This window comes from Strongylocentrotus purpuratus, unplaced genomic scaffold, assembly GCF_000002235.5.
Source record: "Strongylocentrotus purpuratus isolate Spur 01 unplaced genomic scaffold, Spur_5.0 spur5_scaffold_13, whole genome shotgun sequence".
Classification (NCBI taxonomy): domain Eukaryota; kingdom Metazoa; phylum Echinodermata; class Echinoidea; order Camarodonta; family Strongylocentrotidae; genus Strongylocentrotus; species Strongylocentrotus purpuratus.
Window position 1 is genome coordinate 7,519,111 of NW_022145598.1, and position 25,298 is coordinate 7,544,408.

The window sequence follows — 25,298 nt, forward strand, 5'->3', positions numbered from 1 at the left end:
TAAAAGATAACATTTTTTTCTTCAGAATATAGCCCCTGTTTAATGTGACATGTAAGCTTGAGACAACTCAAGATAAAATCTATGGATTTTTTTTTTTTTTTTTTTTACAGTCAAATGGTTTCACATTTTCTTTTTTTTTTTGTTTCCCTTAAAAATAGTTTTCCATTGAAACATCTACTATAAATAAACAAAATCAATCAATAAGCACCTATCTATAAAAATTACCTCCCTTTAAAGACCACTTTTCTTGTCTCCCTTGGGTGGTCTTTATAGACAGGTTTCACTGTATCTTGATATCTTGCAAACCTAGAGCTTTCAAAGAACAGCTTCAATAATAATAATAATAATAGTGGGTTCTTGTATAGCCCTCATGTCTGTCAGACTTGACACACCTTGTGCTCCCGATTATTACCCTGGCTTTAGCACAGCTGCCATTACGGCGCTCTAGCATTTCAAGGAATTGATTCTTACTACACAATTCTTGAAAGGGTCATAGATGATGTGCTTCATAGTTTTATTGCCACATTCTCCTTCCTATATATGCCAGATTACATGAAGTATGCGCGAGCTTGTGAGGGCGACTTCTTGGAGATCTCCTGCCCCGCGGTCGACGAGGTTATCCATGTCATGGACGCGATGTACGGCCGCACGCTCGACAACTCCGTCTGCCCCGGCCCGGACCGTTACGCTCCAACAAACTGCACCCTCGGCAAGAGCATCAGGGATGTACGAACGTACTGCGAGGGCCAGCACTCCTGCAAGTTTGCCATCGAGGTGGAAGCGTTCAGTTCAGACCCTTGTGAGGGCGTGGCGAAATACCTGGATGTGAATTATACATGCGTGTCATCAGCTCCGGTCATTGACGATGAATGTAAGTCCTCCTGGGACCCATTTCACAAAGCCTTTTTTCAGTGACAAATGACAGAAATCAGTGACAAATCTCCTGATAACCAATCAGAAGCAAGGATTTCAGTAGCTTATAACAAAAACTGTCATTTGTCACTGATGACAAGTTTTGTGAAACGCCCCCCTGTAATAATAAACTTGGAATAATAGTATTCGTTCATACATTCATAAGTTGTCTCTTAGAACATATTGAGGGGTCAGTGACACAAAGACGTAACTCCATTTTGGCCATTTTGAGACAAAAAAGGTTTATGTGTCACTGAGCACTTGGGCCTTTAGGAGTTGTCTATGTTTCACTAGCTATTGACTTCAATGGGGTATTGTGTGGAGTTAAGTCTTTGTGTTTCCTGGAAAGCCCACATTTTCTGAACATTTTGATATAAAATACTAATTTTGCCAAAATATGGAGTTACGTCTTTGTGTCACTGAACCCTCAATAAATTCAAAAAGCTTTTTCCAATTTTTATGAGGAATGTCCAATCTCCCTTTTCACATTCTGACATTAAGATCATGTATAAATGTACTATCTATCCCCCAAGTCATCATCAATGTAATCCTATACATACATTCCTAAGTTCGTCTACAAAAACAGAATGAGGACTATATTATTGAAAGTAGTCTACATTTAGGCTAAGTTTAATCCCTGTCCATGTGTGTAAAGCTAGTTCACCAATGTATGGAGCACAAAAGGGAAAGAAATGGAATTTAGTTATGAAGTTAAGAACTTGGAGGTTGACTTGTGTCCTTACAGAAATCAGTAGACTTCGGCCAGGTTTGACTTTTGCCGCTCTCAAGAATATGGGCTTAAAGATAAAGTTGAGTTCTGGTCATGCAATTGCATTTTGAAAGAAACGTGGAATCGATCAGAAAAGGTTGATCATCTAGCATATAAGTTTTGGTGTGTACTGCAAGGTTATGGAATCATCACAATGATAAGAAATTTGGCCCAGTCTAGTTAAAGTTACAAGCACTGTACACAGAAAGATGTATATTGGGTTACACAAACATGTGGAATAAAAATGTGTTCTGATTTTTATGTTGTAACATGCCATATTTAAAATATTGAGGCATTTGAAGAGCCATGCTTTTCAGGGAATTATGTTCTTCCACGCTTGCATTATACAATAATAACGCTCACACGTTATTTTGCACCTCTATTCCCAAAACTCAAGCTTCTCTTTAAGATTTGACTTCTCTATTTTTGTTTCCAGACACTTATCGGGGAGACTGTGAGGAGGGCTGGTCCAAGCATGATTCCCGCTGTATCAGGGGATTCCCCAATCAGAACAGCACGTTTCATGAGGCCGAGGAGAAATGCAACAATCTCCACGGCCATCTAGCTGGTGTGCCTGGTGATCATACACAGGTCAGTTGATAAGTCACATGAGGTCACGAGGTCAAATTTTTTTATCGACCACCTGTATAGTAGGACCACCTGTCTCTAAGGACCACATATTTTCCCCCCTTGAATATGGCCTCTCATTGAAACCTATATTAAAGGAACCTGTTCATAAAGACCGCCAGCCTTTGAAGACCGCTTTGCAATCTTCCCTTGAGCGGTCTTTATGAACAGGTTTCACTGTAATGATGATATAGATATATTAACTGCTATGAGACGCATCACTGTTTCTATAGGCTTAAGGGGACGTTACATCCTGCTAACCCTGGGGTGCACAAGGGGAGTCCCGAGAGCCAGAAAAGAAACAGCTATACTTCGAATATTGAAGCAGTCCATATATCTTTTATATATCGAATTCACAACAGTTTTGTTCTAATCACAGCACAGTATAGCATATTTATATAGTAGCTGCCCTTTATCAATCGATGTAATTATTACCCTCGTTATCATCCCCTTTAACAGGGTTTCTTGGAAGGGTTGATGACGGACTACTCAGACACTCACTTCTGGATCGGTTGCGTTAAGACGAAGAACAACACCTGCCGCTGGAAGGATGGTATCGGACACGTCTTCACTGACTTCACGTCCAGCTACGTCTCTGATGGCAGGCAACGATGCATCCACCTGAGCGCCGATCACGACTTCAAGTGGGAAGATGCTAGGTGTACCGACAGGAATGCTTACATCTGTCAACAAGGTAATAATAATTATAATAACAATATGTTTTGTTTAATCAAATTGGCAACACTGTGACGTTTCTTGCGAGCTTCCTCTCCAACTAGCTCTGAACAGAAAATTCATAAATTTTAATTTCTTAGTTATTGATGATGGATTAGATTTGTTTCATACATGTACAGGGGTTATTTAAAAACATATTTGCAATAGTAATATTAAGGTTAAATGTATGATTGATAATTTTTACAGTTTTTTAGTGCAGGGCAAATGGGAGACGAGCTTGCAGATATGTCACAGAGTTGCTGATATGTTTTTGATTGATCACACCTTCAGAAATGAATAACTCTCTTAATTTTAATTTAAACATTCTTAAATTGTTGATATGGCAAACTGGAAGGGGAAGACCAGTCTGATATAAAACCAATGAAATGAGAGAAACAAATTAGTGAAAATTTGAGCAAAATCTGATTGAAAATAGGAAATTTATTATTTTTTTGAGTAGTCATCAGTGAAACAGAATTTGGCAACACTGCTTTCTATTAAAACCAACCTACATGTATCATCAGGAAAGACTTCCTCTTTAAGTCTCGTTAGAAGGGGTCAACTCCACCCAAGAGTGATAAAATTTAATCTCCTTTAATCCCTTTTTCTATAAATACCAAACCTTCCATTAATCTAAATGGAGCCCCACTGCATCTCTCTTGTTCTTTTGAAAAACTTTTGATGAATTAATTTGTTTTAAGTGGGTCCCTATTTGCCTTTTTGTGGCCCTGACCATACATTTACATTAGCTTTGTATTTTGTATGTTTTATGTATTCTATTTTTCTTTGTTTTGTTTACATAATAATAATAATAATAATAAATTTACATAGTGTAGCTTTTATACAAAATATATTCAGCTGCGCTGGTTCAGAGCTCCTTTTTAAATTTTTTTTTTTTTACTGAATTCGACAAAATAGAATCTATCAATCAAAAAAATATGGAGAGCTTCATATTTCAATTGGCAAGCTATTCCATAGTTCGGGGACGACAATGGCAAACGTACATGTACGGTCCCCAAGAGTTAGTTTTGCTTTTATATGGTTCAATAAATTCAATTCAATTCATAATATGGCATTAATACTGTTTCTCTGTTTCTTCAACCAGACTGCGTGCTAGCCTTCGGCATGGCCGACAAGACCATCCGCAATGACCAGCTAGAGGTCAGCTCCACCAAGATGCTGTCCAGCTTGGACTCCTTCAAGTGGGACGGACGACTTCACGACCCCTACGGAGCATGGGTGGCAAGCGATAAGGAAACGCAGCAATGGTTCCAGGTAAGTGACTGAATCAGTTTCTGCCTTTTACCAACCATGTCTGTACTGTGTGTTTAGAATCCAAAGTTTTCCACAGAAATATCAGGGCCCTATATCATAAAACTTTTTATCAATGACAAGTTATAATAACTGTTACAATTAAGCTACTGAAAAGCGTGACATTTGATTGGCTGAGAAAATCTAGCAATTGTTATTGATAAAAAGTTTTGTGAAACAGGGCCCAGATGTGTGTTGCTAGAAAGGAGGCTCTAATTAGAGACATTTCAATTTCGGATTTTGGGATTTTCAAATCACAATCATCATCAAAAACTGATTAGTTTGGTAGTGAAACTACCGTATATGCACACTGCCGCATGTAGTATCTTTAACTACTTATCCACTTTACTGACAAGATGTTAGTTACATCTGATATTCAAAGTTGAGGGTTTCTTTGCTGTTTTATCAGTCCTTGCTTTACATTTCTCTATAAAAACGTATTTCAGTATTTCATTTATTGAGGAAAATGTTCTTATGCTCTTGAGCCTCATAACCATATGAAATTGGTAAGGATATTGATATAAATTACAAATTTTTGAACAAATTTACTGCTGTTGTACTCACATCTTTTAATCTTAACTTTCTTTTTGCCATAAATGCCCATTATAACTCAATTCTAATGATTATTTTATTAGCTTAATGACAACCAGTGGCAAACGGGTATACATTTGAGTACATGTAGCATTTCCCTTGTTCAATACTTCTCAACCGTTCTTTTCTGCAGGTTGATTTTGAACGTGTAATGAGGGTGAGGAAGTTTGCTACACAGGGCCATCCTCGTTATGACTACTGGACCTCCCGCTATGCTCTGGACTACACCGTCAATGATACCCTGGACGATGACGGGTCGTGGAACGCTTATGAGGAAGAGGGAGAGAAGAGGGTAAGACCTGAGTCCTTTTATCCAATCTTACGAGATACATCAGTGCACATATCCACCATGCATGGTGCTCAAGGTGCTCCAACTATTACCCCGGCTCTGCTAGGCAGCTGATTTTGGTGCTCACAACATTCAAGGAATTCCTTCCCATCGGTACCCATTTAACACCTGGGTGGAGAGTGGCAAATGTAGATTGATATCTTGCCAAAGGACATTAGTGCCATGGTGGGACTCGAACCGCGGACCCTGTGATCCACATTCCGACAAATTATCCACTAGACTACAACACCTCTACATTCTATTTATATTTTGGATGAATGATTCCTACTTTATTACCCTGGAGTTAATGTTATGGACTTAGATTCCTCTCTTCTGTCAAATCTTCTGTGTAAAACTTTAATTAAACAAACTGACTATTTTCCTAATATTGCCTTTAGGGTTTCCTAAATTTTGCTTTGAAAAGTTAGCAGGTATGTATAATGCTCGCAAAATTTCAGAAATACTCACAATTTTTCCTCCTTGTTTTCCACAGATCTTTGTTGGTAACAATGACAGCAGCACGGTAGTCTACCAATACCTGACCCACTTCATGTATGCTCGCTACATCCGTCTTCTACCTCTGAACTGGACCAACGAGATGTCTCTTCGTCTTGAGGTGTATGGGTGTTTCTTGGAAGGTAAGACTTGTCTCTTTCTCTTTCATTAAAGATGCAAATAAAATAACACACCATGTTTAACATTCCATCTTGCTGCCTGTACCTTTTTCCTATTTGAATCATTCCTGTATTTTTACACATTAAGTTGAAAATGATGAAAATAATTATAATGATACTGATTTATTTTTTTTTAATCAGAAATGATAGTGGCAAAATTTACTTTGGTATTGATTTGATGCTGAGTTTAGAGAGCAGGAATTTCCAACACTGTAATTTTTCTATCTTCACTGGAAATTCTTTACACAATAGTTTGGGTGATACAATCAGGTTCTTCATCATTTATTTCAAGGTTGTCATAATGTATTGTTCTTTCTAGACATGGTTACATCATTGTATTGGTTCCTATCTTCTACATTGAGTTGTACACATAAAACCTATATTGATTTTAATGAAATTATTCATTAAATAACTTATTCATTATCATGTGCAATAAAAAAGACTAAAGATAATATTTTCATGGTCTTGCATCTGTATAAATCTCATGTGAATATATCTTACTGTAGTACCCCATCTTGATATAAATGTACCATACACTTCAAGAACATAAATGTAAACATTTTCTTAGAACATGTACATAACAATAACCTTTAATTGACTAGACCGGCCCTGTCTTACAAAGAGTTGATATCAATCACAACTATGTACATATTAAAGAGATAGGAGACTGCAAACTTGCGATTGATTGAAGGACTTGCGATTGATTTTCATGAAACGCAACTCTTTGTAAGAGGGGGCCCAGATGACTTCTAAGAAAGTGTTTGTCATAGGAATTTCTGAGATCCCTCATTTCCTTCGCTGATCACTCTTTTTTCCACCCCTACAGACGAGAAACCAGAGGTACTGGAGGTGATCAACTCCACCAAACTCCACTACGAGTACAACGGCACCATCCAATGCCTGTCCTTTGGTATGCCCCTCCCCAACATTACCTGGATCCGCGACGGTTACGACTACGAAGGCAACGAGAATGCCACCATCGTCACGTATGCCCTGGACGAACACCACGTCATCTCGGAGATCCGCTTCCATCAGCTCTGGGACGATCGCGGCTATTACACGTGTGTCGCCAAGAATCAGCATGGCAGCGATCAAAAGTCATTCTACAATCACAAAGGTATTTTGACGATGTATTATTATCTATTCGGCAAAACAAAGTGTATACAACAGAGTTACATACATGTAAAAGAACAAATCATACAAAATATAGGATGAAAATCATTTTTTTTTAAACACATTAACCTGATTCCCATGAGTATTTACTAGTTGCCAGGAATGGGGCAGGCAAACTAAATCACAGAAACTGTGAATGTCCCCCATTCCGATCATGACGATGTCTGTTTAAACTTGTACTATATGCAGGGGATCACTGAAGATCTGTCCACTATGTTGTACAATATACAGCGTACATGTATTTTGATACTGATTGATAATAATGTCAAACATCATGCAAAAAATGTAGGAATACAATAAAAGTTTTCATTACACTACACATCAAACTTGCTGTATTTCATGCATTAAAATTTTCTTGTGCATAAATCAGTATGCCATTTTTGTACTTTAAATGTATTTCGTTTTTTGGCTGTTATTTCCCCCCAAATACCCTCATGATAACATTTGAGGATAGAAAAATGTTCAATTACACAAAAAGTATGTACTACACATACGGGATGGTAAATAATGTTGTTCTGTCCTTTATCATATTGTGATTTCTTTCGTTTTGTATAATATAAATTTAAAAGTTAAATGTGTACTCACAAACCATTTGTGCTGATATTATTACATCTTTTTATCTTTTATGCGAGAGACTGCATACTGGCAATGTGCATACATTGTATGCATGTATTTTTTTGAAGGATAGGCCATTTTCGTAATGTAAACAATTTATTTCACAAATCTTTGTTCAGTGCCTTGTAACAAATTATTTAATTCATCTGTTACAAATAATTGTACTTCAATAGTCAGAATGCAAATTGCATATGTTAATTGTTGCTAGGTAGGACAAACATTACGGCTTGTCCTACCTAGCAACACATAATGTATGCAATACAATGCAATTCAATTATTTGTAGCAGGTGAATCAAATAATCTGTAACAAGTCAAAGATTTGTGCATTAAATTTGATAACATTACGAAAAATGGTCCATTCAAAGAGGTAACCTTGGAATTCTTATGCTTCTTCTTTCCCACTAGGTACGCCAATTAACGAGGGAGGCAAGATAAAGTGTGATGATGAGGATCTTGAGCTGCAGTGCCCCGTAGGAGAATATATCCAGATCACAGGAGCATTCTACGGCAGGATGCACAACGAGAAGTGCATCATATACGATGATCACTACCCTACAGGTCAGTAGAAACCTGTGTATAAAGACCAATCAAGTGGTCTTTATGAGCATTTGGTCTTTATGTACAGGTTCCTTCAATACATTTTCCTATGAGAAACACAGTTCAAAGGAAACAAAGTTGTGGTCTTTATGGACATACAGGTGGTCGCTAAAGCAGGTCTTGATGACTCACACCTGTAGTATTGACATAGACTCAGACATATACCCTTAGCATACATGTAGCTGTCGTCTATTCCTATCTTAGAGGAAAGATTCCTTTTTCGTTGGCCTTCAAACCAATGTTATGAACCCTAGCTAGATTCCTCTCTTTAAAAAAAAAAAATTCTGTATAAAAATATATTTAAAAAAACAGTATTGCTAATTTTGCCATGAGAGATTCCCAACTCTTGCTTTGAAAGGTTGGTAGGTGTACCTTAGGCCAATCACCCCCCCACGACTACTGCACAATGAAAAATACCCCCTTATGACATTACATCAAGGACACCTTGCTATGAATGCTATATCAATTTTTTTTCTTCTCCTTTCCCAACTTTTACCCTTATCTTAAGATTTATGCTTGTATTGTTTTATCATGTTTCTTGTTTGTCTAACAATATAGAGAACACAAAAAAGAGCAGAGAATTTTCAAGTTCGTGACAAAGAGAATAGAACAGGTGTCAAATTACCCCCCTGTGGTAAACCACTGCCTCTCTCTCATTCTTGCCATCACACTTGCCTTTCTCAGAAATGTTGAGACTAATAGAAAGGACATACTCTGGTGTATTTCTTTTCACCATTAGTGGTAATCTTTTGGGATGAAAAGAATGAGGTATCAATGACAAAAAGGTAAGATGCTTAAGGGAATATAGTACTAGGCTTTAGCTCTCTGACAACTTAAATTTCAAGATTTACCAAAGGTTAAATTTTATGACGATAACCGTTTCTCTTTCCAACTCTATCTAGATTGCGAGTATGATCCCGTCACAGTCCTGTATCGCATGCAGTGTTAGCATGACAAGAAGGAGCACTGCATGTGTGAAAACTTTGCAAATCAGGACCACTCATAAAATTCGCAAAATTATCCTACATTCAAAATTTTCAAGATTAACCAAATATTAAATTTTATGATGATAACCGTTTCTCTTTCCAACTTGATGTAGATTGCGAGTATGATCCCGACACGGTCCTGTATCGCATGCAGCGCCAGTGCGACAAGAAGGAGCACTGTGTCATACACACCAGCGAGGCCATGTTTGGAGCAGTAGGGGACAATTATACACTGTGTGATGGCTTCACTAAGTATATCAACATGACTTATGAATGCATTGGTAAGGCCCCCTTCCTCTCACTCATACCTGTAGCTTTATGATATAATTGAAGGGGAATTAAGTCCACTTGGATATAAATTTCATTTCATTTATTTCCACTTCTCATATAAAACATATAACAATTTACATACAATATCTGGTTAACTCAACAAAACAAGAAAATACCACAACAATATTTAAAGAATTGAGAGTACCTAGAATTAGTACTTGAGACTGTGGTGGAGCCAGCTAGGCCATTGACCTATCAAGGGCTGGTCTCCAGGAATAAATTAAATATATATAGTTGGGTAAAAAACATAGTTAAGTAAACAAAAAAAGGGAAACGGGTGGTCAGTGTGAATGACAAGTATACACAAAAATATTAATTTGATATTGTGTGGTACAAGAAAGAAACATTAGGCAAGAGATACATAGAGGGATTTCTCATTTGTCAATAAATTGAGTAGGTAAGGTACCTTAGTGAAAGTTAATGGCACAAAAAGACACCTCTGGAAGGCTAAATGCGCAATAGACAATGAAATGTTAATCAACTGTCTTTTTTTACACATCTGAAAGAAAGTTTAGCCGGATTAAAGCCTAATTCAATTAAATTCAATTCAAGTGACATCCTATGTATATATATTTATCAGCACAATATCCTAACAGTGTGGTTCTACATTATGATTTCCATCAATCATGCAGTTTGCGCTCCGGACGCATCTTTTAATGCCACTTCATTTTGCTAAGCTACTTTATTAGACTAATAAATATATTGTGTGGAACACATTTCACGAGTCACCAAGTTAGGAATCATTTTTACCATATCCAAATACAGTCTGCCAATTCACGTCTGAAGAAGATGTCTGATTTCAGACTCTGAAACGGTCATAGGGAAATTCTTCTTTTGGATGTGATAAAAGAACTTTAAAATCATAATACATTGTCTTTCTCCTTGTCTCCCTCTATAGGCTACGACTGGACTGAGTGGTATAACACAGACACTCCTGCAGATGGTATTGAAGATGAGTCGCATTACAGTATTTACAAGGTATATATTTCGCAAATAATAATGATAATATTCCGCATTTATACTGTATAGCGCTTGATACATCGTCTCTCTAAAGTGCTTTACAGATGTATTATTACCCCGGACGTCGGATTCAAGCTTGCCCGCTCACAATGTATACACATTCTCCACTTCCTGGGGAGCATTCCAGCCAGGCGCCATTTAACAGACGCTTGTTTCTCTCCCATCCCCCTACCAAAAGATGTCATACAGTCGATTGGCTTTATAACCTCTTGACTCAATACGCAGAGGTTGTTGGGTAGAGCCCTGCATGCTAGTATGGATGCACAAACTCTATTTGACATTTAACAATGTCCCATAGAGCATTGCATCTTTTTGAGACATGGAGTTACACATTATGACAAGATTTAATGACCCTATCAGCAAAATGTGTAGTCTGGTGCGAACCTCATGAAATGGTTACAAAGCTGCAGTACTCGCTCCTTGGTTTGATTTCTGGCTCTGTTTGAATTCCTACCTGTAACCTGACCTAAAAACCCAATTATTACCAAATCCCTAACCATTGAGTTTTGACGAAATATAGCACAGCCCAATTGGCCGATCACCAATAAATGTCAAACTTACACTTTTTATTAGCAACAAATTATGTTTTGGTTTCTTTTCTTTTCCAGATGAGCTCCAATCTGTGTGCCGACCCCCAGGACGTAGAATGTCGTCAGGCCAGCGACGGTCAGTCCCACTATGCTCTCGGACAAGTCCTACAACGCCCCTGCTCCCTCAACAACGAGGGCGGGCTGCTGTGCAACGATGATGACCAGAGTAGCGGGACGTGCAAGGATTACGAAGTCAGGTTTCTGTGTCCTGGAGGTGAGCGTTTTTAATTGACTCATTTTTTAACATGTACTAATGTCCCTTGGCATTACTTTACATTTGCCACTCTCCACCCAGGTGAAATGGGTATCTGGTGGGAAGACATATCTTGCATGCTTGAGTACCTTAATTATTGTGGAAGGTTGGCTAAAGTGTAATAACACCCAACCCTTTGTATCCTTGGGAAAACTCTGCATCATTATTCTGACTATTGTTATATTATTATCGCCATGATGATTATTGTTATTTTCAATATGTGTATGTTTTGAATATCATTGCTATATCTGTACAAAAACATTGTGATGGACACTCATTTTTGAAAGCAGCTGGTCTTGTAATTTTAATTACAAAGTAGTGTATTCCTGTGTGATTACTGTTTGTGTAGTTACATGTCATTTTGATTTGATTGAATTAAACATATTATTAATAAAATCTTGCCCTCTCTCTCTCCTTCCCTCTCTCTCTCCCTCCCTTCCCTTCTCTCCTCTCTCTCTCTTTCTCTCTCTCTCTTTCTCTCTCTCTCTCATGCAATCCATCCATCCATTATTCTACATGCAGAGGAGCTGGGTATCTGGGGCCATGAGAAGGCCTTGGAGTGTGATGATGAGAACCTAGCGATCGCCTGCCAGGCAGACTACTCCATCAAGATCCATAAAGCCTTCTATGGAAGAAAGGAAGAAGGTAGGTGTTCTTGCCGTGATTTTCTGTGGCGCCATCTACTCCGACCCCGCAGAGCAACGTTACCAGTGTTATCCAGTCATTTGTAATTGAGCTTTCAGAAAAACGACTGATATGAATTTTGTATCTCAATTCCCTACATGTTCATATTTATATGTAATGTATTGTTCATATTGCTTCTGTGTAAAGAAAAAAAACACTAGAATATCTTGCTCAAATTCTATGTAGTTTCCCCTTTTCATGCCCCTGTCAGTTTTGTGGGTCACTTTTATTGTATTTCTTGTGTGCAATTTTGTGGTAATATATTTTTGCAAAATCAAATTTTCATTTATTTTACATGAACATGCAACTGAATTTGAACATTACTTCATCCTCATTGCTGGCATTTTTTATTTCTTTATAATCTTTTTATAATTAAGCCAGATCAATTCAATCCGTTGTAACCATGTATATTTTTGGACCACATACATTGTGCAATATCAACTCGGGTACCATTTTCTGATTTCAGACCAGACCCTAATTAAACCTCTTTCATTCTGGTGCCATGACAGGTCTTTGCTCGGTTGGGAACAACTACACTTATTCCTTGGACTGCGAACTGGACCAGGAACAGGTCCTGAAGATGGTCCAGAAAAACTGTGACAACAAGCAGACCTGTCGCCTCAACGTGGAGTTTGCCACCGTCCTGTCGGACCCGTGTCCAGAGCAGCCTAAGTACCTGGACGTGAGGTTCAGCTGTGAAAGATACAGTGAGTTAAACGCTTTGTATATTGATGTGAAATTAGCGACAATTAGCAATATTTGAGCGAATGTTTGCAAAAGGCAGTTGGTGAATATTGGCAACTGTAAGCAAATGTTAGCGACAGTTTTTGCGAAGATTAGCAACTATTTGCCTATCCTTTTGCCACTCTTTGTGAATGTTTGGGACCTTACAGTGTATGTCCTTTTGCTAACTCCTTGTACTCATAAAATGGGTCGATTTTATATAGGAACCATATGGTAAAGTGGTCGCTAGCATTGGTGAATCAAAAAGAACTTCAGCAAAAACGTCTTACAACCATTTGCAAAGGCTTACGACTGTTTGCGAAATAAATTTACAAAGAAAAGCTGTTTGCGACAATGAAAACTGTTTGCAACCTTTTACGAACCCTGGCCAAACGTAATTCGCTACTTTCGCAAGCATTTGCCGCTCAGTGAGATACAACATTTAATGACCTTTGATAACAACTGCACCTTTTCATCTCCTCTCTCTCTCTCTCTCTCTCTATCTCTAATAAAGGGAGTGACTTTGCCCGAGGGAAGGCAGCCAACATGAGCAGCCTCTCGTCGTCTGCCGAGGTCGTCAACACCACCACGGACTACATCCTAGAGGTGGACTGCTCGGAGGGTTGGTGCACGCAGTCCGCCGACGAGTATGAACCCTGGTGGGTCGTCGACCTCCAGGCGACCTATGACATCAATGTCGTCACTGTCTACACCTGTGATGATGCCAGCTCTGCAGGTAAGTTATGCTTTATTTATATAGAGAGAGGGAAGGTGAAAGAGAGAGAGAGAGTACCCTTATGCAATGATGAAGATTGCTGTTGAATTACTAGTCATGCTTGATATTTTTCCCACATATATGTTAAGGATTTTGAAATTTAATTTATATACGATTCAATCAAAGTCTTAATTTCTTCTCTTTAATTCTTTCTGGAAACAAGCTTCATACAGCTTCCAAACTGTATGTCAGAACAGCAAGTTAAACTTTCCAAGTCATTTGGAAACCTTGATATTACATTTATGCTTGTCTTTGTGTACATTTATGCAGTAAAAATACGTCCTTTCTTTTCCTCTTCAGCCACACTGGACAATTTCCAGGTCCGTATCGGCAACAGTACCGACATCAACTTCAACGAGGATTGCGGCGACACTGTGTCTTCCGCCCAAGCAGGGCCGAACGCAGTGTTCTGTAATCACACCATGAGAGGGCAGTATATCAGTATTCAGCTCGTTGGAAGAACAGACGCCATACAGATATGTGAAGTTACAATCCAACACCGTAAGAGACTCTTTTAAAATTCATCACATTGGGTTTTTGAACATTAGGTTTTCTATAGAGCAGAAAGCAAATTTTTATCATGATGATATTTGGTGTATGAATAAATTGGGAAACTTTTTTTCTTCTTTGGTGTTCATTCATCATGTAAGCAAATCTATTAGATTGTGATTTTTTACCAATTTTTGAATCAATTTTGTTAACGCTTAAATATATCTAAACTGCGCGTAACGAAGATCCCATGTGCATTCACTGATCTCTGTGCAATAAAATACAGGAATGTGAAGTGCATAACGTGTACGTCATCATTTAAAAAAATGCCATGGCTTTGCCAAGTCATATTCGAACAAAGCTTGAATATCATAGAATAGGTTACCTCCACATCCTTGTCATACAGCTCTATTTTTATATACAAATTTTTGTTGTTGTTCTTTTCTTGACAGTGGGACCTTTCCCAATAAAAGCCATGGCCTGTGACGACCAGCTCCTGGAGCTTTCATGCGCAGTCAATGAGATCGGCTACCTCAAGATTGAGAATGTCTTCTATGGCCGCAGAGAAGATGGGAAACACTGCCCTCACAGGTTGGTTTGCATATTTGTTGACCTGTCAGAGATGAGATGTATTGATATTATATTTATATTTATATTTATATTTCATTCCAAATTACGGTTATAAAATGAGTGGGTTATTTGGTGATTATTTCCAAAAGTTCTTCAAATGTATAGGCGTTCTTTTATTTTAAGTTTGAAATCTATATGGGTGGTATCTCGGATTTTGAAGCATTATGGGTCAAAGTTGGATAAACCTTTGTTTTGAAGGCTGCAAGTGTTTCCAGTATGGGAATATGGAAACATGAGGACATGCCCATACTACACTTACGGAGGTTCAAACCATGGATTGAGGGATTGAGATATACCTCATTTGTGAATTTGGGCCAATCTGGGCATGGAGCTCTTTGGTAATGGAATCTTTACCAAAACTAAATTCTTCCAATACTTTAATCCATGAAGAGTTATAAATGATAAAACATATCTTTTCACCATTCCCTTCCACAGATGGTCAAATCACACGTACGATACAGACTGTGCTGCAGACATCGACACACTGGTCAATCTGGTGAAGGAGAAGTGTGAGAATGAACGACAGTGCAGCGTAGACGTGACCTCTGACATCCTTGACTCGCTGTCGGCCGATCCATGTCAGGGAGAGCTCAAGTACCTGGAGGTGGAATACACCTGTCACAAATTCCTAGAAGGTACAAGTTCAGAATCTTTAATTTATGGATGGATAGATGATGTTCATGATATAAATTAAAGAGATGATTGGCACTATTAGTAATACCATTATTGTTGTTCCGGTATTATTATTATTTTATTGTTATTGTTATTATTATTATTATCATTATCGTTATCACTATCATTATCGATATTATCATTGTTATAACTATTATCATTCAATGCTACATGAAGTTAGCATCTAGATAGATAGACAAATAGAGTTGCTATTTCCTTTTCATTAATCATTGTGTCTCATATAAAAAAAAAAGGGAAGGAGGCATGGTCACAAGGTCAGGCACATCCTGAATAGTATATAAATGTTAATAAAAATCCTTGTTCGGGAGAATGTACCCATAATATTTTTGCAGAAGTGTCTCACTGTTGATATGAGAAACTTTAATATGAATCGTTTCATCTTTTTAAATTAGAAAAGTGTGAATTAAGCTACAGTATCAAACAAAAAACAAGAAGGTTACTAAATAGTAAGTCTCCCCCGGGTCCTATCGCTATATAAACACCATGCTATCACAAAATTATCTCTCCCCTTAATCAAGATTATAAAACAAGATGGCAATATTCAATGAAAACAGCACTATAACATTGATATTATCTCTTACTCCAGGAAACAACACCCTGTCGTCCACATACGCAGTGTGCAGAGAGGAAGATCTTCAGATTGCCTGCTACGGCAGTAACCGCTTCATTGAGATCACCAGTGCCTCTTACAAACCTGTCACTGCTACCTCTCCATCCTGGTGTACTGAATCACCATCTGATAACAGTGAGTCCATTCATTTTAAACCCTTTAGTGTGTGTGTAATTGGGTTTTTTACAGACGTGTATCGATCACATATGACTATTTACGTCTGTGGACCGACCATTAATGTCACCATCCAAAAGATGTGACTCAGTTTTGAACCTGCTTCCTCAGCTTTACCGATAATTGCTCGTATTTTGAGTGTCATAAAAAATTAATCCAGATGCTTGAGGAGAAAGAAATATTTTATATTTTTTTTTTTTTACATTACAGGTTGATGTATGACGATTTAAACATATAAAATAAGGACTGAAATTCTTTAATTGGCAATGTTGTGAAAAGTTAACAATCACTGTTGTTCATTCAAATTTTCTGACATTAGATATGCCCTCAATAAGCCAGTTCGTAAATAGCTTCGGTACGCATGACCCCCAAAATAAACAGATCTTTTACATGATGGATACGTCCCACTTGTGCATTTTAGAATAATCTCTGCCAAAGTGATGGAGGTGCTTCATGAATATCTTTTGTTTGCCCTCTTGAGAAGAATATTTCCACCTGTGTTCCATAGAATGTCCTGTCGGTGCATAAATGAATACTGATTACATAACTTTCATGAGCAAGATACCAGTATTCGACTAGATAGGTTTTTACAATTTGGAAACAAATGACCTTTATCTGCCCATGTGCAGATAGTATTTACAAACTGGCTTATACATGTACTTGTGTAGTGGATCTCACTCTGAAAACAAAAGTGAAGTCACTTTAAACCCATTGACAGTCAAATGAGGTGGACTCCACAAAATTTTGTATAAAACAAATTCCTCACACTCGCATGTAGGAAGCATGACAGAATATAAATGGTACAATTTTTTATTTTATTTTCCTCCGTACAGCGGTAGCCTGCTCTAGCCAGGACGTCAAGGGTGTCGTAGGTGCGAACTGTGACAACAAGGTGACCTGCACTGTGCGTGCTGATGACTACTTCCTAGGAGCCACGCCCTGCACCACCCACAGGATGCAACTTGAGGTTACATTTGATTGCAAAGGTAAGTACATGTACAGGTTCATTGCCATTTGGTCTACACCCAATCCGCCTACTATCCACATGGTCTAATAATCATTTTGTCAAATTGATAATAATAACTCCGCTTTTATATAGCGCTTAATACATCTATGATGTCTCTAAGCGCTTTACAGATATATTTTTACCCCGGTCATTGGATTCAAAACTTGCCCGCACACAATGTGTGCACAATCTCCACTCCCTGGGGAGCATTCCAGCCAGGCGTAACCTGACGCTCAGAACTGTTTGACCAACAATGACGGTCGCATTCTTCCGGGTACCCATTTAACCCTATTTTAACTGGGCTATTTCAGACCAGGTTTTTACTGGGGGGGGGTCAATTTGACCCCCCCCTAAAATCTAAGCCGTTTCACCGCCGATCGCCGCGAAAATTCGCATGCATGTCAAGTGAAGTGTATAGAATACTATGGTAATTTCAAATTTTTGAAAAATTCACTCATTTGCATATTTATGGTAATTTATGCAAATAAGGTCATCAAATTCACAATTCTGCCCATAAATCATAGATTATTCATGTTTACGTATTCTTTTTCACTACATATATTTATTAGACCATTTGGAATAATAATACAACACAAAAAATTGGAAGAGTCAGGTTATTCCTTATGTTATCTCTTGTTTTTATAATTTCTTATGTATTTCATTGTTTTTTTAACTTATGTATTTTATTGTTTTTGTTGTTTTATTTCATTTATAACTACAATTCAACTATTTTGACCCCAAAACAAACATCTAAACTTTAAACAAGACTGAATAACCAATGTTTTATCTATTTTTAGGAAAAATGACTTTTACATATGTTTTGTACACAAATCACGAAAATGAGCGATTTTCGGGCTGACATGCAAAGACAAAAGGTCACGTGACCTTGTAACCGTAGGTCCGATTTTCAAAAAAATTGTTTTAAAAGATGCGTAAGACTCGAAAGTAAAAAGTCATGAAAGGAAAATTTTATATCTGCCGCGGTTTCGGAGTAGTCGCGAAATTTCTACAGGGGGGGGTCAAATTGACCCCCCCCCCCCAGTTAACGTAGGGTTAACACCTGGGTGGAGAGTAGCAAGTGCAGGTTAATATCTTGCCAAAGGATATTAGTGCCGTGTCAGGATTCGAACCCTCGACCTTCACATCTCCAGTCATGCGCCTTAAACCACTTGCCCACGACACTCCTGAAATTATCATTAGACCATTAAGGATAATAGTCATTTTGCCTCATTTCCATTTGGTCTAATCTCCAATAAGTTTACTTCCCACTTGGTCTATTGCTCCTTTACTCTAATTTCCAGTATGAGAGCCTACCATTTATTTATTTTTTGATTTATTTATTTGTTCCGTTTTACTATTAAAGATGAACATGTACATGTACATTGGTAAGTATACAAATCTCTTTTTTGCACCTAAATCATAAGCAATAAAGCATAACCTCTGCACTTTTTCGAAGAAAAGCTTGAAATACACACAAACAGGTTAAATTTAAGAATGGACAGATAATAGAAATCAAATGGAACTAATTGGAACTGAGTTCCGATTGGCTGACTGTTTAAAAAAGCTATTTTTCTACTTAATTAACTTTTTTTCACGCATCTTTTTCTGAAACAGATGAGCTCCCATCGGGAGAGATATCTCTTATCGGATGTGAGGGTCTTGATGCGGAGCTATCTCTCTCGTGTCCCGACGGAACCTACATATCCGTCAACGATGCATTCTACGGACGCACCCAGGTCGGTAGCTCATCCTACGTATGTCCCGCAGCCGATGGCAACGACGATATTACCAATTGTCGGTCAAGCGACACGCAGGCCATTGTCGAGTCATACTGTCAGGACCAAAGAACATGCAGTATTCCGGTGAGTACTTATTTATACCTCATTCAAACCTCCAGACCGACCCCAAACTGACCATTTAAAAAATAGAATGACCGTTAAGCAACTGGATACTGGTCATTTGGGAAAATATAATTTTTTATTGATCTGGGCCCTGTCTTATAAAGAGTTCATATTATTTGTAACTTATTTGCGGCTGATTTCAATCACGACTATGTTAATAAGAGACAGGGGACTGCAAACATGCAATTAATAAGAGGACTGGTAATTGATTTGGATCAATCGCAACACTTCATAAGACGGGGCCCTGGTATAGGTCTCGTCTATGTGACTACATGGGTGTTATTGGAATTAAACTTCAGTGTTCACCCACTGTAGCCACCATATGTAGCATACTGCATTAATTTTTGAATTTTTGTCCTTGTATCTGGTGCATGTTAGACATGTACAATGTACAATGTACTCTGAGTAATATGGAAGTCAAAGCTTTGCAATGTAGAATGAATAGTAAACACAGACCTCACCCTCGTTCGTCTATAGCGGTTTCAAGAAGAAATCATAGCCATTCTTAATGTAATCACGTACGTGTGTGTTGTTTTTATTCTGATTGTTAGGTTGATGGAAGCATTCTGACCTCAACTTACCCCTGCTCCAGCATATCCTCCAAGTATCTACAAGTTGACTATGATTGCCTGGGTAAGACATCATTTCTCACTTAATCCAATGCTACCACTTCTTGTAATCTTTATTACATGAACGCAGAATTAATCTTACCCAAAATAAGAACACAGATTGGAAAACAAAGTTTTTCATTTGATGGTGCGGCTCTTTGGAATACATGTAGTTTAGTGTGAGAATGAACGACAGTGCAGCGTAGATGTGACCTCTGACATCCTCGACTCGCTGTCAGCTGACCCGTGCCATCAAATTCTTCAATTACGCTTTTGTTTTTGCGTTATGATAATCTTAATCATTGAACTGGTCCATTTTTTTGAGGTAGTCCAGGTTGTTCCAGTTCAATGCGCCATAATTTATGAAAATAAATAAATCATTAAGAGTAATCTTTGATTTATAAAGAAGTAATTTTGATAACATTGAAACGATTTTGTTAAATTTTCTCATTCTCTTTCTCCATTCAGCTGGGCGTCCGAAAAATGATTTCACCATGTACGCATGTCAAGATCACGATGATTTATCAGTAGAATGTCCAGTGGATTTCCCACATGTTAGGATCATTGAGGCAGAGTATGGAAGAACCGAAGGAGGTAAGTTTGCTCTATCCTTTAGCTCTTATCCTGCCATAATGAAAACAGCCCAGAGCCACAGAGCTAATCCCCATTGTGCCAAGCCACAAATCCCCCCTGTGCCAAGTTTATTTTGAGATAATCTGATGCATGCGATGGTACAATCAATAGCGCGTCCAAAGCACTCAGCACAGTACAATGAGCATGAACAATAACTGCTATTACGAATGCGAGCAAGCATGCATGAAGCAGCCAATTAATAGCGTGCTCGCGTGTACCAAGCACTATCACGGTAGTGTGGATGCGGCCTTATGGCAGAATATGAGTTAACTAAATCCCGTCCTGTCCATCTAAGAAAGAAAATATAAAATACAGTATCGGAAAAAGGATATTGAACCTTGACCAACAGTGTGTGTTAAATACCTTTTAGCCCGTTGACTACTGAGTTCTTTCATTGCCATAGGCTTAATACAAGGGCCACCAGATTCCCGTAGGCAAGGGGTTAAGATAAGTTTACTGCATCTGGAATTATCATGGTTTATCTTTTGTCCCACACTCAAAAGTACAGTCGAACCTGTCTAAGTGGCCACTTCTTTATAAAGGCCACGTGTGTATAGTGGTTTGCTATATTTCTTCGTCTAGGAAGAAATGTGTGGGGTCAAACATGTATATAAAGGTCACCTGTCTATAGTGGCCAGTTTCCCTTGGATGGCCTTGATAGACAGGTTTGTCTGTAGTAAGGTTGGAACTATTAAATCCATCCTCAATTAACAGAAATGAGCTCTTGCAAAATTACATATTTATCCGACTCAATGATGTAAAGTTATTTATCAGTATACCACAAATGTTGATGCCAAAACATGGAGGAATGAACAATCAGATGAAAACAGTCGACCCAAACTCACAAATGAGGATAAAATTTAACCATAGTCAAAACATGGTTTATTCCTTCACAGTGGACTAAAATATATGTAAAGAAGTGTATATTGTTCTTTTATTGCAATTGAGGCAATGCATGTACTTATGCTTATAGAGGTTTGAATCATGATTTGAGATGAACCTTCATGGCTTTAGCTGTTGTCAACTCACTTTGACAATATTTAGTTGTGTTTGGTTGGATTTCATGATACTTACTGGTAGTGACTCATCAATCATCATCCAATCTCATCTCCTTTTCAAAACAGATCAATTCCGTTGCGTCTACCGAGAGAACCTCCCATCCTTCACCTGAACCTTAATGCCTTTAGCTGTTGTCACCTCACTTTGTCAACATTTAATTTTTTTTTGATGGATTTTATAATACTTACAGCATCAATTATCATTCAATCTCATCTCATTTTCCAAACAGATCAATTCCGTTGCGCCTACCGGGAGAACCTCCCATCTTTCACCTCGTTCCAGGGGTGCGACACGCCCGGAGTTCTGACCGAAGCTCGCTCTCTCTGCACCAACGAGAGGAACTGCACAGTGCCCAGCCATTGGAAGTACTATGTCAACCAGGAGCCCTGCGTAGGAACGTACAAGTACCTCAGGGTCACCTACAGATGTCTCAGTAAGTTTCCTGCACTTAATTTATCCACAGCTTACTGAATTCTTCCATTCCCACATGCTTAATAAAACAACCACTTGGTTTTCATCGAAATAGGGTTGGATTTGATGAGATAACCACCTGCCAGTGACCATGCATGGAGGTCTAATCCCTCCTGGCCAAACTAGTGCAGACAGGCTTTAACTTACCCATACATGTATTCGCTTCTAACCAACGATCCTTGGTCTCTCTTCTCCCTTCTCCAGTGGGTCCGATTGACTACACCCGGGGCTCCCGCTGGTTCTTCGTCAACCCCTACCACGACCTGAAGAACTACGTCCTCTCCAACCACCTCCTGGGAAGCTACAAGGTCCGCAACTTCCTGGAATGCATCAACAAATGTCTGGAGGACACGGACTGCGTGTCGTTCAACTACAAGGATGTGTGGACGTCGAACGGTTATCCTTGCCAGCTGAGTGACATGATCGTCGCGGAGGTGCCTTACGACTTTGGCTTTGCCAGCGGGTTTGAGTATTATGAGAAAGATTCGTATAGAGAACGGTAGTCTATGTGGTTGTACAGTTCCGATGTAATTTATAAACCTTGCTTTGTTTAATATTCATGTATAAAAAATGTTAAGTTTTTTGAGACTTTGGTCAAGAACTTGAGTTTCAAGAGTTACGGCCGGTAAAATTGTTGAGGGTCTCGATTTATTGTTAATATGAAAAGTGTATATGGATTAACTATTTTGTGTTTGTTGATATTTGCCAAATTCATTCTCCTGTTGTTTTGTCTCAATTTCAATGATTATGTGAATATAAATGTAATTGGTCTTTCTAAAATGAAACAATTTACTAAAAAAAAACATGCTTTTAAAGATTTTGGCCCCTAACCTACTATGGATTTCAATCAGATTTGGTGTTTGGGCCTGGTTTAAGAACTTCAACCAAGTTTTTTATTTTCTAAGCTTAAGCACAGCATGTTGATGAAATAGAATTGGGCCTTCATGAACAAAATAAGAAGGGAAAAAAGAAGAAGAATCGAGTACTAGATACTTCAAACATGTCCATAATGCTTGAAGAATTGTGTTTTGTATTTGTCTTATATTGAGATTATAGATTTATCTGAAATCTAAGTTGTTCTTTCTGACCTTCTCTGTTATTTTAAGGTAATATGAAAATGTACTGTAAACATCTTGTTAATAATGTGCAAAATGTAGATTATATTACAAGACCTATGTCATGAAAGTATATCCCCATCGGTCTGTTAGGATTCTTTGAACAGAATTTAACAAGCTACAGGCATTTCACTGAATTTATTCTCTATACAAAATAAAGATTTGATGTAATTTATATATTCTGTGCCTTGATATCAAAGAATTGCATTATCATATCGTTGAGTCTTTATGTCTTTACTTGTGATCAAGGAGTAGTTTCTCGAAACTATCATAAGGCAAAATTCTTGGACATAACATTGAAAATTGTGCTATAGAATTAAGACATGTTTCTGTGGGATGTCCACAAAGGGTTTTGAGAAACTGGCCCCAAATGTATATCTTGTAAAAGTATTTTTTGTTATGGATTTCGACTTACTTTCTGATTGTTTTGAATCCGTAAGCAGTAAATGTAAAACAATTATGAAAGTCAATATATGTTTTATGCAGATTGGGAATCATATTTGTATATGAAAATATATGTTTAAATTGTAGAATTGTGGTACAATAAAATAGAGGATATTTATCAGTTATGAAATGTACATTAGCGATTACTACTGGTTTGTTGTGTTTTTGTATTCATTTTACCATGTGATCCATGAATGTGGTTCAAGAGAAGGTTGAATTCTGGGAAGAGGTGAAAAATAATTTGTGAGCATTATCAACGTTATTATGCAAGTGTGGAAGAACATCAGATTTAAAATGTTCCCTGAAAAGCATGGCTCTTCAAATGCCTTAATATTCTGAAAATGGCATGTAACAGCATACAAATCTGGACAGATTTTTACACCACATGTTCGGGTAGTCCCATATCCATCTTTCTGTATACAGTGTTTTTAACTTTACCAAGACTGGGCCAAATTTCTTATCATTTTGATGATTCCAGAACCTTGCAGTACACACCGCGATACCTAAATGCTAGATGATCAACCTTTTCTGATCAATTCCACACTGTTTCTTTCACAATGCAATCGCACGACCAGAACTCAACTTTATCTTTAAGTGAGTGTTTATGGGTGGTCTGCTAGATTGGGTTGATTGGGTGATCAGTTGATTGAAACCTTGAATGAATTCTTGGTTGATTGATAAATTAATCATTTAATTTTTTTCACAATTCCATTGATTGATCATTTTATTGATTATTTGATCAAGTGATTGGTTGATTAGTGTACTGATACCGTAAATTATAATTTGGATGTTCGATTACTTTATTGTTACCTGATTAAATGTTTGCGTGATTGGTTGGTTGTTTGATGAGTGTTTGATAGATTGAATTAATTTTCTGGAATTGGATTGATTGAGTGATTGATTAGTAAACTAATTGATAAATTGATTGGTTGGTTTAATAATAATTGACTGGTCAGCTAATTGATAGAGTGATTGATTTTGGGGTTGATTGTTCAATTAATTGAGACTTTGATTAATTTTTGAGTGATTGATTGATTGATTAATCAGTTAAAGATAAAGACCAGTTATGCGATTGCATTGTGAAAGAAATGTTGTGGAATCGATCAGAAAAGGTTGATCATCTAGCATATGAGTATTGGTGTGTACTGCAAGGTTCTGGAATCATCAAAATGATAAGAAATTTGGCCCAGTCTTTGTAAAGCTACAAGCACTGTACACAGAAAGATGTATATGGGACTATGTACACGTGCACGACACGTGCGCGACACACATGCGTTTATCTCTCACATACCTATAGATAAACTAATTTACCAAATATATCAATTAGTAGGCGGTTTCCTGGCAACATTTTTATCATCATGTACTTGTCAAAACATTCTTTCACATGATTGGTAATAAGAGCTTCCATTTCATTTTTTGAAATTGGGGAATTTCCAATACTGGTCTTTACCTTTAATTTATTTATACCTCTATTGATTGATCCCCTGATATATGATTTGTTTGATGCCTTTACTAAATATTCATAATCAGACACCTACCCCCTGGACATCCACCCCCAGATAACCACCCCACACAACGTCCCCCTAGAAACACTACCCCCGGGACAACTACCCCCCCCGAATAACTACCTCAAAGATTACTACCCCCTAGGACAACGACCCTGGAGGACAACTATCCCCCAGACAACTACCTCCAAGAACACTACCCCTTAGGATAGTTGTCAGGGGGGTAGTTGCCCTAGAGGATTGTTGTCGTAGGGGGTTGTTGTCCGGGTGGTAGTTGTCCGGGGGGAG

At 37.9% G+C, this 25,298-nt stretch overlaps 1 protein-coding gene across 1 annotated transcript in view; it reads left to right on the forward strand.

Moving 5' to 3' along the window:
* Positions 1-23,639, forward strand: part of LOC105444845 — an 86,751-nt gene extending 63,112 nt beyond the window's left edge. Inside the window, exons 56-79 of the mRNA XM_030983854.1 lie at positions 548-871; positions 2,118-2,272; positions 2,768-3,002; positions 4,128-4,297; positions 5,058-5,216; positions 5,746-5,890; positions 6,753-7,043; positions 8,120-8,272; positions 9,411-9,578; positions 10,526-10,605; positions 11,256-11,451; positions 12,013-12,135; positions 12,684-12,881; positions 13,412-13,633; positions 13,973-14,173; positions 14,614-14,752; positions 15,227-15,426; positions 16,071-16,229; positions 17,102-17,254; positions 18,889-19,136; positions 19,727-19,808; positions 20,252-20,377; positions 21,705-21,908; positions 22,151-23,639. Coding sequence (XP_030839714.1) covers positions 548-871; positions 2,118-2,272; positions 2,768-3,002; positions 4,128-4,297; positions 5,058-5,216; positions 5,746-5,890; positions 6,753-7,043; positions 8,120-8,272; positions 9,411-9,578; positions 10,526-10,605; positions 11,256-11,451; positions 12,013-12,135; positions 12,684-12,881; positions 13,412-13,633; positions 13,973-14,173; positions 14,614-14,752; positions 15,227-15,426; positions 16,071-16,229; positions 17,102-17,254; positions 18,889-19,136; positions 19,727-19,808; positions 20,252-20,377; positions 21,705-21,908; positions 22,151-22,449 — 4,430 coding nt within the window. The 3' untranslated portion in view covers positions 22,450-23,639. The remainder of the gene's footprint in view (positions 1-547; positions 872-2,117; positions 2,273-2,767; positions 3,003-4,127; positions 4,298-5,057; positions 5,217-5,745; positions 5,891-6,752; positions 7,044-8,119; positions 8,273-9,410; positions 9,579-10,525; positions 10,606-11,255; positions 11,452-12,012; positions 12,136-12,683; positions 12,882-13,411; positions 13,634-13,972; positions 14,174-14,613; positions 14,753-15,226; positions 15,427-16,070; positions 16,230-17,101; positions 17,255-18,888; positions 19,137-19,726; positions 19,809-20,251; positions 20,378-21,704; positions 21,909-22,150) is intronic.
* Positions 23,640-25,298: the final 1,659 nt, after the last annotated feature.